At 46.7% G+C, this 13,443-nt stretch overlaps 1 protein-coding gene across 1 annotated transcript in view; it reads left to right on the forward strand.

Moving 5' to 3' along the window:
• Positions 1 to 13,443, forward strand: part of LOC109318989 (rap1 GTPase-activating protein 1-like) — a 100,674-nt gene that overhangs the window by 40,301 nt on the left and 46,930 nt on the right. The window contains 6 exon segments of the mRNA XM_019548507.1: positions 1,503 to 1,581; positions 2,503 to 2,556; positions 2,640 to 2,723; positions 4,146 to 4,246; positions 5,635 to 5,764; positions 6,049 to 6,204. Coding sequence (XP_019404052.1) covers positions 1,503 to 1,581; positions 2,503 to 2,556; positions 2,640 to 2,723; positions 4,146 to 4,246; positions 5,635 to 5,764; positions 6,049 to 6,204 — 604 coding nt within the window.

Consider the following 13,443-nt stretch of genomic DNA (forward strand, 5'->3'; position numbering starts at 1 on the left):
CCGGTGGGTGGAGCGGTCCCTGGGCTGCGGGGATGGGGGCTGGTGTTTCCCTCCATGTTAGCGGTGCCCCCCCCACCTCTCTGGGTAGCACCTGCCCAGAGGCACCCAGCTGGGGTGGTCCTGGGCCACTGCATCTGCAGAGGGAAGGACCAGGTCCCTGTGCAGCTCATGCAAGCAGGCAGGCTCCAGAGGAAAAAAAAAAAATCAGGCTTGCTGTTTTGTTTTTGGCTTTGGTGGAGCCTGCCTTCTCAGGCTGCTGCCAGGCTGTCTGCACGGACTGCCTGCACAGCCCCAAGTTGCACAGAGCCCGGTGTTTCACATAGGGCAGAAAACTAAAATTCCTCAGAGGTGTTCTAGTTTGCTGCGCCCCAAAGCCATTTAACTCCTCTTAACACACTTACGCTGCCAAATGTGCTGCAGCAGCTGGAATTAATGAGCAATATGCTGCCAACGTGCAAACACCAACACCATTAAAGCAGTACAAAAGCATTTAACCTGCTTTAAAGTGTCGTGCATTCATGCCCCTTGTTTCGTGTACACACGCCCTTTGCCCCTACTGGCAACCACAGCCAGAAGAGTTCAGTCCCCATAGACCAGAGCAGCAGTCCCCATCCAGTGGCACACAGGGAAAATGTTGTCTGCAAGACCTTCTAGTGCTGTTTACAGCTTCAGGAAATTTTGCTGTCCATAGACACATATGTCCTTAGGTTGACACTATTGCCTACAGCAAGTTACTTGATTAACCAATGGACCAATGAATAAGCTAAGCTAGAGGAATAGCAATGAAAATGCATTTGATATACATTACCATGCTCCCCAGCCCAAGAGGTGTAGAGAAACCTAGGGTGGGACAGAGCCATATAGAAGAGAATATTTTGCTTTTATATCCCAGTGCAGATGGGGAATGCTGTAGAGTTCAGAGGCAAATAGTTTTCTAGGAAACTTAGGGAAGGTTAAAAGCTGTACAAAAGAATATTTATTTCTGAAGGCAGAAACAGACTTGGAAGGCACTGGTGGCTGGTTGAAAAATAAAACAGGACTGACCCCCTCCATCATCTCGCCTCCATGCAGTAAGACTTAAGTATGGAGTTGGCAGACTAACCAAAGCCAGGTGGAAGGGAGCTGTTTCCATAACCTATGAGGATCATTTTGTGGATGGAGTAGCACATTTTGGATAGAGAAATAATGTATTTGAATCCCATTCTTGTCCCAATATATTCCATTCTGTGTTAATGAAATATGGTGTAGCATATGCAGGAAAAGGTCCCAAAGAAATGATGGAGATTACACTGCTGCAACCCCATTATTTCTGTCTCATCTTTTGGTCATCTTAGACACTATATGTGTATATCCTAGCTAAGCCAATGTGCAAACCTGAGAGCTATCTTTCTTTCATAAATAGAGATCTGAAGAGACTGCAACAACCTCTTCAAGGGGCCAGAGTAATTATTATATGAATTTTTCTTTGGCATCTGTTCTAATCATTTTGTTTGTTATGTCAGGACTCGAACTGGCACCAAACATGACTTAATCCCCATTTCCTGCCTGAATGAGTTTCCCAATGCTGTTCAGATGGCAAAGGTGAGATCCCTACTTAGTATATTCACTCTCACACACGCTGTCTAGTTCTGCTTGACTATTACTTTTTAGCTTCTTCTTGCTCACTTTTCTCTTATCCCGCTTTCTCCTATGGAATTCATCTTTTCACCCTTTCCCTCTCCATTCTACTACTTCCTTTGGGAAGAAGGAAATTGAAAGCAAAGCAGAATAATATCATTAATTCATGTAAATCTATGGTACACCCACACCTTGAATTTCATGTGTAGTTCTGGTTCCCCCACTCCACCTCCAAAAGGATATAGAAGAAGTAATACAAGAGGTACAGAGAAGAGCAATATGATGAGCATGGGCATGGAGGGGTTCTGCATGAGGAGATGCTAAGTAGATTATGACTGTTCAGCTTAGAGAAAAGACAACTGAGATATAGAATACAGGGCTAGAAAGGCTCTGAGCTTACCCTGTATGGCATCTATTACTGTAACCTTTCTTAGGGCAATTATGCTGTTTGCAAGCTGATCTTGCTTTCTCTTCTCCTATTTGACAGCCCTGGAGACTCTTTAGCTCTTTCCAAAATCATAGATCCATCCATGGTGACTAGACTTCAGCAGCAGCTATGGTTTCAGCTTTAGTTAAGCAGGAATGGGAGAGTGAGTCAGTTGAAGATTAAGCTCTGTCCCTGCTCTCTGCAGCCATAATTCTGGAAAAAATCTTGTTTTCTTCATTTTGCCTTTCAAAAACAAGGTGTGTGTTATATTTTGGGGGGTGTAGTATACAAGGAAATAGTTATGTTCTTTTCTCCTCATTTTGCATTAGATTTTATTAGCAAGGATACCTGCCAAATGGCCAATAAGCAACATCCTCCCTACCCTGCCTGCAACCATAATTCACTCTCTATCATGGCAATGCTGAGTGATAACCATATTTCTATCTCTCCCCTGACAGCTACTCTGTGAGGATGTGAATGTTGACCGATTCTTCCCTGTTCTCTACCCCAAGGTATGCCTTCAACTCCTGTGTGTCTCTCACATTAGAGGCCTGCTGGTGGGATGCAACTGAGACTATTTTTATCCCTCCCCCAGGCTTCACAGCTCATTGTTGCATTCGATGAACATGTTATCAGCAATAACTTCAAATTTGGGGTCATATACCAGAAACCTGGCCAGGTGAGTGATTTCTATGCCCTCTAGTGCACAGTCCTTAAGTTCAACCATATAAAACAAGGCTGTCCACCCCCCACTCTTGCCACTGTTTGCACCATATTGTGTGTGAATGGTGCCCACCCCATACTGCACTGCCGTGTGCCTGAATGTACTCTTTGCTGTTCTGCACCATGCTGTATGCAAATGCTCCCCCCTCAACTTCACCCTGTCATGTACAAATGCTCCCCTCCCTACACACGGCACCAAACTATAGTACACATGGGTTCTCCCCCTGCATAGTGCAGTGTGTGAGGCCCCCAGTTCTCTCCCCAGCTCTTGAGGCTGCGGGCGATTCTGCCACACCCTGCAGTGCTCTGGGGGTGGGGAAAGGAAGCAGGGGGAAGAGGACCCTAAAGCACTTGGCTCCCCATAGCAATGGGGGAGTAGTGGGAGGGCAAAACCCTGGGGGTGGGAGCAGGGCACATATTAGTCCTTCCTGGGCTGCATTATGGTCCTAACATAAGATAACCTTTCTAAATCTAAGCCCAGTATGAGTTACCATAACCCAGCCTGGGAATAGCTTCCCACTGTTGTGGGAAACCTCAGTCCCATACTGGTCAGAATAGCCTTAGTAGCGCCAAGAACTGGCACTTTTATTACTTACACTCTTAGTTCTAGGGCTTCCTCCTTTCTCTGCTGCAACATTGTTGGAGCACAACCAGGAAATGGTGCCACTTGCAGGCATTTACTTTCTTAGTCCTTTTTTTCTGAGGACTCCTTGTAGCTGTCAGTACATCCTGACCTCCTAAGATCTTCTCCTTCAGGACCCCAAGGAGGTATTGAAATCCCATATTCATTCAGTTCTTCAGGTTTCTCTCCCTTTGCAGTCTCTGAGGGGATAGGTCACCTTGCTGGTACTAGAAATGATTTACATTTGTGGAGGACAAAACCTCTGTTTTATGTGAAGGAAAAGGAGACAGCTTTTTTCGTTTGAATGAAGGAGTTTAGGGCCCTGCACCTTGAGGAGACTCCAATGGCCACATTTCATTCCACCTATTAGCCATGTAAGTGGATTTCAGTGCTTATGTGTGATTCTTTTGCACCCTTCTTGTGTCCTGAAAATCAGTTAATGCAAAAGGTTGGTAGATCTCCTCCTCCTTGTTGCCTTTTGCCGCTCAATTTTAAGGGTAAATAATGGTATGTTAGAGAAGTAGATTCATTAATGGATTTCCAGGATTCACCAGGGTGACATAATTACACTTAGAAGCCAAGGTCCACTTACGTGCCTAATAAGCAAAATAGACTCTGTCCCTAAGTGCAGAAGAAGCAGTGAGGGCTTTCCTCATGCCTGCCTGCCTGCCTGCCTTCTCCAGGCAAGGGATGGGTTTGTATAAGGAATAACTGCTAGTTCTGGCAACTTCTATCATCTCTTCTCTCAACTTTCAGACCACTGAGGAAGAGGTCTTCAGTAACACTGAGGAGAGTCTGGGCTTCTTGGAGTTCCTGGAGTTCCTTGGAGACAGGATCCAACTGCAGGATTTTCGTGGGTGAGTAGCCAGCACAGCACAGGGATTACAAATAAACATAGCTGTCATCAGACTTATTACCCATATGAAACATTGTTATGGACAGCCCAAAACAGAACTATGGACCTTCAGGTCCCAAATCCAGCTATGTCTTCTTTTTTTGGAAGGTTTAGATATTAGGAGGCGCTACTTCACAGTCAGGGCGGCTAGGGCCTGGAACCGGCTTCCAGGGGAAGTGGTGCAGGCTCCTAGCCTGGGGATTTTTAAAAGGAAGTTAGATGAGCACCTTGCCGGGGTCATGTGACCCCGGTGCTCTTTCCTGCCAAGGCAGTGGGTCGGACTAGATGATCTACCTAGGTCCCTTCCGACTCTAGCTACTATGAAACTATGAAACTATATTCTCCCCGTGGTCAAGCTGCCAAAAAGCCATGTCCCTGATCCAGCCATTTTACCGTACAGGCCAATTTTTTAAAAGGAGTGTGTAATCTGAGACTCACAAGGTGCATCTACATGTGCAATTAATGAATAAATTCTGGCTCAATTTGAGCTGGAGCAAACTGATCTCAATATTACCATCTGCATGCACATTTAAGCACAGTAATTTACTCTGCTGTTAGATAGTACCTGTGTCTGTCAGCACTATCCTACACCAGAGTAAATTAATCAGTTTGCTCCAGCTCAAATTGAGCCAGTACATGTGTAGACAGTGGTGCTTTACTGAGCAAAAAATGAGTCTGTTGCACAGTAAAGTGCACATGTAGACACACCCACAGTGTCTGTGGGGCAGCCCGGAATGGCTTGCTCTGTATTTCTTCTGAAATCTTACTAGAGTTCTAGTCCCTGATGTCACAGTTTGCTTACATGTCTCAGTACCCAAGATGGCTTGGCCCTCACTCCTAGGGACTCCCTGGCTTTGGGCCTGATTGCTAGGAACTGTGCTGAAAAGTTTGAGAGTTTTGTATAGGAATACCATGGAGCTTCTGCAATGTTTTTTCACTCAGATGTTAGACTATGTTAGACGAACAAACTCAGTCTGGCCCACCCCACAGGAACTAACCAAAAATGAAAGAGCTTTGAACAGGTGTACACAGTGATAATTTTAGGTGCCAGTGAACATTATAATCTTGGTCCTTTTTCTCTGCTTCTGTGTGACATGCAATGCTCCTCACTCAACTGAGACAGAGGTTTCTAAGATTGCATGGTTCTTCTAAGGGTCTACACTTTGACTTGGATAGACTCCTTGCATTAATTTTTGGAGTGTATGGAATCTGTCAATCGGTGAGCTATTAAAGTTGTCTCTGATGATAACCTTGACATACAAGCTAGTGTTACTGTGTCTCCTTTCTTTCTTTCCCATCATTCTCTCACCCAATCCATCCTAATTCACCACATTGAATTGATACATTTAGGTTCCGGGGAGGTTTGGATGTCACTAGGGGTCAAACAGGCACTGAATCAGTCTATACAAATTTCCGAGGCAAGGAGATCATGTTCCATGTGTCTACGAAGCTGCCCTTCACAGAGGGAGATGCTCAGCAGGTACTGTAAGGAGAAGGACTGAATGATTCAGCAAGATTGGCAGGTGAATTGTTTGATGCGAATAGGATCTGGCTTAGAATTGATTCAAGCAGGGAATGATTAAGGGTGGGGATGAGTTAGTCCTTGGGGTTTAGAACAAGTTGGGCTTCCAAACCGGGGATGTAATAGTGTGGGTAGTGGTTAAGGTGCTGACTAAGAAGGTACTTTGGAAGTGCTTATGGGATTAGTGCCTGGCCACAGAATCTCCACTCTAACTATTTTTTTCCCATTTCACTTGCTCCCAGCTACAGCGGAAGCGTCACATTGGGAACGACATTGTAGCCATCGTTTTCCAGGATGAAAACACACCCTTTGTTCCTGACATGATTGCTTCTAATTTCCTACATGCCTATGTGGTGGTACAGCTTACATATGATGCCAGCAGGGAAACCTTATACAAGGTATATAAAGCCAATGGGCTTCTCTGTGCATTGGACGTTCCCTCTACTGTTGTAGTTTTCAAGTGCCTGTTGTGGTTAGAAAAAGCACACAGCTTCAACTTTGAACATAAATCTTGTTCAGCTTTTATTTTATTTATACTCTCAGCCAGGTGATCAGACTAGCTAATAACAGGGATAGTACTGGCTTAAACACAATAGTGCATTTCTGTTCCACCTGTTTTAGACATGAGAAGTGCTTACATCAAGCATGCATCATTACCACTATATCTTTTGCCGATTAATGAACTTAATCAACTTTTGTACATACTTTTTGTATCTGTTCACCAGGTTTATTTGTACCCTTCTACATGCTTTCCTTACCTATTATACCAGTTTATACAGATTCTATCTCAGGATGTTCCTGAGTAGATTTCTAGTGTTTTGCTGTTTTCCACCAATCTCTTGACATGTAGGTTATTGACTCTTACTGCTCCAGGCATGCCTTATAGTCTACTCCTTTTTAATTTCCTTTCATTGCTTCTGGTGACTACAAGTTTTGTTTCCATGAAAACTAAACTTAATGTCCTAACAACTGGCTGGAAGCTTATATTTTCAAAGACATTCTACCAGGGTGTGAGTATATCATTTTTTACACCTTCTGCCTGTTCTTTTTGCCATTGGATAAGGTTATATATTAGCAACAGTGTTTTTACTTCACCTTTATTAAAGAGATTATGTCATTATGCAGCTCGATGATGGATGTACAGCTCTATGATAGTCATGGCATGAATCTGGACAAATTTACTGACATAGCTACCTGCTCCTGTAGGATGTTGTCGCTGACACTAAGCCAGAAAGCATTAGTCCCAATCTGGATTGTAATTATTTCACTTAAGCAGATCCCTTCCCAGCCTTTTGGACAGGTTTCTCTCCCTATGGTGAAGCTGTGGCATCCCAAAGTCCATTCAGTCTCTGTGAGCCATACCTTAACCAGATATGACTGTACCAGTTGAGCCCAGTCTCTTTCACTACTTTTACCTTGCATCTCTGAATAGCATTTGCATAGGCAGTAATAGTAAGCTTTTTTGCAATATAGCTGATTAACTTCAAGGCTATCTTCAGTGACCAGTTTAAGGCTTGGGTAGTGCTGAGCAGAAATATTATTGACAATTATTCCAGTATTGTTTACATAAAATACCTTTTTGTTTTTCCCCTCCCATTCCCAACATGACAGTAATTGTGGCCTCATCCAACTGGTCATTTGGTATACTTTACATCAACCAAGGTAGGTGATTCAAGCACCTACTTTGAACACCTTCAAGAGATTTGGATGTTTATCTTGCTGGGATCCTATGACCTCTGCTGACTTCCTGCCCCTGGGGCAGGGGGCTGGACTTGAAGATCTTCTGAGGTCCCTTCCAGCCCTAATGTCTATGAAATCTACAAAGATCATCCCAGCCAAGGCTTTGTCTAGCCATGGCTTAAAAACCTCCACAGATGGAGATCCACAACCTCTCTGGGTAACCTGTTCCAGTGTTTCATTACCCTCTTAGTGAGAAAGTTTCTCCTAATACTCTAACCTAAACTTCCCTTGCTAAAACTTGAGACCATTGCTCCTTGTTCTGTCATCTGCCACCACTGAGAACAGTTTAGCTTTATCCTCTTTGGAACCACACTGCAGATAGCTGAAGGCTGTTATCAAATCCCCCCTCAGTTTTCTCTTCTCCAAACTAAATACACCCAGTTCCCTTAGCCTCTCCTCAGAAGTCGTGTACCCCAGCCCCCTAATCATTCTTATTGCCCTCCACTGGACTCTCTCTGATTTGTCCACATTCCTTCTGTAGTGGGGGACCCGGAACTGGACACAGTACTCCAGATGTGGCCTCACCAGTGCTGAATAGAGGTAAAGAATCACTTTCCTTGATCTGCTGGCAACACTTCTACCAGTGTAGATAAGTTTCCCATTAGCCTTCTTCACAACAAGGGCACACTGTTGGCTCATACACAGCTTATCGTCCACTGTAATCCCCAGGTCCTTTTCTGCAGAGCTGCTGCTTAGCCAGTTGGTCCCCAGCCTACCAGTGCATGGGACTGTTCTGTCCTACTTGCAGGACTTTGCACTTGTCCTTATTGTACCTCATGAAATTTATTTTGGTCTAATCCTCCAATTTGTCCAGGTCACACTGAATCCTAGTCCTGTCCTCCAGGGTATCTACTACTCTCCCCAGCTTGGTGTCATCTGCAAACTTGCTGAGGGTGCACACTATGCCATCTTCCAGGTTGCTGATGAAGATATAAAACAAAACCAGCCCCAGGACTGACCCCTGCGGCACTCCACTTGAAACCAGACACATATCTTCTACTTCCCCCAGGTTAATGTTATCTGCAAATTTGCTGAGGGTGCACTCTATCTGTGGGTACTCAGAGGTAACTGATGAAAATTATGAACAAAACCGGCCTCAGGACCAACCCCTGGGGCACTCCACTTGATACCGGCTGCCAAGTAGACGTTAAGCCATTGACTACTACCTCTGAGGTCGATGATCCAGCCAGTTTTCTGTCCACCTTACAGTCCATTCATCCAACCCATACTTTCTTAGCTTGCTTGTGAGAATGTTGTAGGAGACCATATCAAAAGGCTTGCTAAAGTTAAGGTATATTATATGCGGTGGTCTCCCCATATCCACAGAGCCAGTCATTTTGTCATGGAAAGCAATCAGGTTGGTCAGGCATGACTTGCCCTTGGTGAATCCACACTGACTGTTCCTAATCATCTTTTCCTCCAAGTGCTTAGAAGTGGATTCCTTGAGGGCCTGCTCCATGATTTTTCCAGGAACTGAGGTGAGGCTGACTGGTTTGTAGCTCCCTAGATCCACCTTCTTCCTATTCTTAAAGATAGGCACTATATTTACCCTTTTCCATTTATCAGGGACCTCTCCCAATTGCCATGAGTTGTCAAAGATAATGGCCAGTGGCTCTGCAGTCATATTGGCCAATTCCCTTAGCACCCTTGGGTGTATTGCATCTGGCCCCATTGTTGCACCAATGACCAATTTGCTCAAATGATGAGTGAGACCTTATGAGGGGGACAAGGCAAGATGCTGCATTTATTGATTATAAGATTAAAAAAAGCACTTATATATACATACACACACTCCCAATCACTCTGCAGATGTTATAGTTACCAAAGTCCATTGCACCATGCTGCAGTAGGTGGCCGGCCTAGGTATATGAGGTAAGGGAGCAGGGGATAAAGGTGCGTCTGCTCCAGTGAAGTTTGCAGTGTGTTACCCAATTTCTTGATGCTAAGTCTCTCTCTTTTATAGGGGTTGGTGTTGAGTGACTGGTCTGCCTTTTCTAATTCTGTGCCTTCTTTGTCTGACTGTCAGTACTTTTCCATCCTGGCATATGGTTAGGCTCATACGTCATTGTCCAAAGTGTTGCTCTTCAATCACTCTGTTTACAACATTCCTTCTGTTATCATCAGTGTAGACTGTGCCCATCATGAAGTGGAGTCTCTAGCCTCACGACATTTTGCAAACCTTGTCTTATCTTTGCCAGGTACAGACTGGTTTTTTCAGCCTTCCTCAGCACAATCCACTATTTGGTAACTTGTCAACTGACACGTAGCTTACTTCTTGTTTCTCCCATCCCTCTAATGTTAGTCCCTCACTTGGGCGATATGTATTTCCCTACCAGCTTTGTCATCTTTTTTTGGATTCACAATCCCCACTAATTCTTTGCTGTTTGTGAGCAACAAGTTAAGAAGATAATGGCCCCTAGTTGGCCTCTGTTACCTAGATTCGTGGCTCTCAACCTTTTTTGTACTGGGACCCATTTGTAAACACTGATGGCCAGTCCCAACCCAGTAAACAGTTTAAGTAGAAGACACACAAGTATTATGGCCCCAAAATACTTATTTCACTCTACAAGTTAAAGCAGTTCAAAAGTCTTCATTTTAAAGAGAAAAATCAACATCAACAGGAAAACATTAACAGCAATAGCAACCCTCCTGAGTACTCCTAAGTAACATTCATCATTGTGCAATTTTAACAAATACTGTAAACTGATCTGCTGGTGCTTCTCACTCCTGACCCAACCCCCCCTGGCCCTGCTGGTGCTCTTCACTCCTGAACCACTGCTCCCCACTGCCAGGCCCCAGCCCCCTAGTATGTGGGGCAGAGTACGCATGTGGTCTGGGGCCGGGGGGGGGAGTTAAACTCCCCTTCCCCCAAAGTTACTGTTGGCTGCAGCTGTGGACTGCAAATCCCAGAGGCACCTGGAAGCAGGAAGAGAAAGTGATAAGCAGCCCTGCAGAGTCCTGCTGCTGTAATTTTGGACTACAAATCCCAGAGACCTTGGGGACATCAGGAAGAAGAAGTGAACACACAGTTCATGCTGGGTACGCCAGACAGCCGTGCTTTAACACCCCTTGTCATTCTGGCTTGAGCCACTTCAGGCATGTGGCTGCATTGCCTGAATCAAAGGTAAATGTCCACTTCTGTTTCAGTTTAATTTGTGTAGTTTAAACTAACCTGCAAAAGCTGAATCAATTCACTGTCTATACTTAGCCTGAGAGGCTGCTTGCAGTTGTCAAAGTGGAGCTTATGAGAGACTTATCTGACTGGAAGAGGGCTTATGTTTGAGTGATATAAGCCCAAAGCTTGCACCACTCAGGTAGTCTTGCCCTGGGAACTATGGAGTGTGGAGCTTCTGACAGCAGAGCAGTGGGACTCCTGCTAGCTCTGAATGAGAAACTCTGCAACACAGGGAACAAAGGAAGGTACCTGGGGCAGAGAAAGGCTTGGTTATATGGGCAGGTAGCCCTAGAGAAGGCTTGAGTGCTTGCCAGAGAGCAGGTGTTTAGTATTAAGCTGTACGAGCCATTTATCCTGGAGCCCTGCAAGCATTGGCAACATGTAGGGAATGCACGTGGGTGCAAATGCACCCCCTGAGCATGGCGGTGCACCCCCGATGAAAAGGCACTGCTGACATTGTCAGCAGTCACTGCTCACCATCACCCTCCCACCACTGCTGACACTGCCGGTGGCATTTGCGGGCAGTCAGCAATTGGTGCTGGCTGCTGTCAATGCTGCCAATGGTGTTTGTGGGTGGTCGCTGCCCCCTGGTCTGCACTCGCCACCCTCCCTCCCTCCGCTTACCACTGCCGCACTCCCGCTGCCACCAGTGCAGCCGTGCCCCCACAGCCGCTGGGGACATGTGTTGTTCATGTCTGAAAGGGCAGGCAAGGCTTATTTAGAGGGCCAGGAGCCCAGCAGGGGCTGAGAGTGGGTTCCAGCTGGGGGTGCAAGAGTGAAGAGAGTAGGGACCCAGGGATCCACGAGCCCCAGTCCTGGAAAGGCCTTGGTATGTGATCAGAGGGTCCAGGGACACAAGCAGGGCTGAGAGAGTGAGACCCAAGGAGGTCCAAAGACAGGGGGAGTACTTGAGTGTGGGCCCAGGGACAAGGCAAGGGCTGAATGAGGGTCCACAAGTCTGAGAGGGGCTGCACAGGGGACTGGGAGCCTGGGAGCCCAGAGAGAGAATGGCTGTGCAGGATACAGTGGTGAGGGGGGGATCTGTGAGCCCAGAGAGAGGGGCTGTGAGCCAGACCAGGGGTCCAGGAGCCCTGAGAGAGCCAAATATGAATCTGTGTGGGACCATGGGGGTCTGAGGGCCAAGAGCAGTCAAGTGTGTAGACTGAACGTCATAGTGTTCATGCCTACAAAGCTTGGGGTGTGGTGTAGGAGGGGCATGGAGCCATGCAGTTTTCCCTTAAGGCTATGGGTGCCTTACAGGGGCAGATTCAGGCCAAGAGGGGCCTATCAGGCCTGAGGGCTGGATTGAGACTAGTGGGGTCCAGGGGAGACTCAGTGGGGAATTGTTAGGATTAAGGCTCACTCTAAGTGCTATGGTCAGCCTTCCTTAATCAACCTTTAATAATAAGAACAAGGTACGGCAGGCGGGCAATTTGGGGAGAATTACGGAATCCAAGCTGGGCAGCAGCTGCAATGTTATCAGGGGACGTCCCTGTGGCCACGAGCCTTGTTATAATCCTCACAGTGGATGATGATGCTTCAGAGCCTTGCCACCTCCTCCTGTAGCTCTCTTGCCTGTTTCCTGAGGGACATTTCACCAGGAGGCATCACTCGAATTGCAGGCACTTCCCCACCTGGCCGTTGCTGAAAGGAGCCTTCAAGCTGCAGTTTCCGCAGTGCCAAACCAGGACCTGGGTGGCAGCTTTGACAGTGAGTGGTTCTGCCATCTGGACAGACACCTCACAGGTGCAAACAGAGGCAGTAGCAGTGGCTCTGGCACTGCAAAATCCTCCAGCCATTTCTCTGGGTCTCTTAATCCGCCAACTCTCTCTTGCTGCCCTTGTTCCAAGCAGATCTTCCCTAGCAAACTCATCTGTAGGTTGGCCTGTTTATTGCTTCTTGGTCCCAAAAGGTTCGTTTTCCCCTGCTTCCTCTCACCAAACTTAAAGGCTTCCTTGCAAAGGGGGGGGGAGGGGCAGGGGAAGCGGCAAACTGATCTGCAAACTGCTTCCCCTGTTTGCTGCCCCTGTTCACTTGCTTTGGGGGAGACACTTAATTTCCCCCATTGACCATGTTATGGTTCCTAGATGCCTAAACCTGGTTATGTTGGACTGATTTTTTTGGACTGAGGTACCTAGGTTTTAGATGTTGGTATTGCCAAACTTAAGTAATCTCTAAGAGCAAATTAGATCTGATCCTCTAGTTGTTTGAATCATTTCTCAGTCTGAAAAATTCAGTACAATATTTTAGCTAGCAAGTGTATATTACAAGAAGGAGGGCACGGGCGAGGCATAGGGGGTACACATGGGTGCATGTGCACCCCTTGAGCATGGCAGTGCACCCCCTGCAAAAAGGCACTACCAACACTGTCGGCAGCACCTGTAGGTGGTCAACGCTTGCCACCCCACCACCGATACCACTGGTGGTGTCTGCAGGTGGTCCATGATCCCTGATGGCTGCCACTGATGCTGCTGGTGGCAGCTGCGGCCAGTTGCCGACCCTTGGTTGGAGCTCAGCAGCCCCCTCCCCTGCTGGCGCCAGCAGCATCTGCGGGAGCTCACCCACTTACCACCGCCGTGCTCCTGCTGCCGCCACCATGGTCCCACCGCTGTCATGCACCCCCAGCCTCCAGGGGCACATGCCGTTCATGGAGGAGGGTCTGATGGTTCTTGCCAGTGACCCAAGGTGTGAGAAATTTGAGTCTGATCCCTTGTGCTGCAGC

Source organism: Crocodylus porosus, unplaced genomic scaffold (assembly GCF_001723895.1).
Source record: "Crocodylus porosus isolate Cpor-Errol unplaced genomic scaffold, CroPor_comp1, whole genome shotgun sequence".
Taxonomy (NCBI): domain Eukaryota; kingdom Metazoa; phylum Chordata; order Crocodylia; family Crocodylidae; genus Crocodylus; species Crocodylus porosus.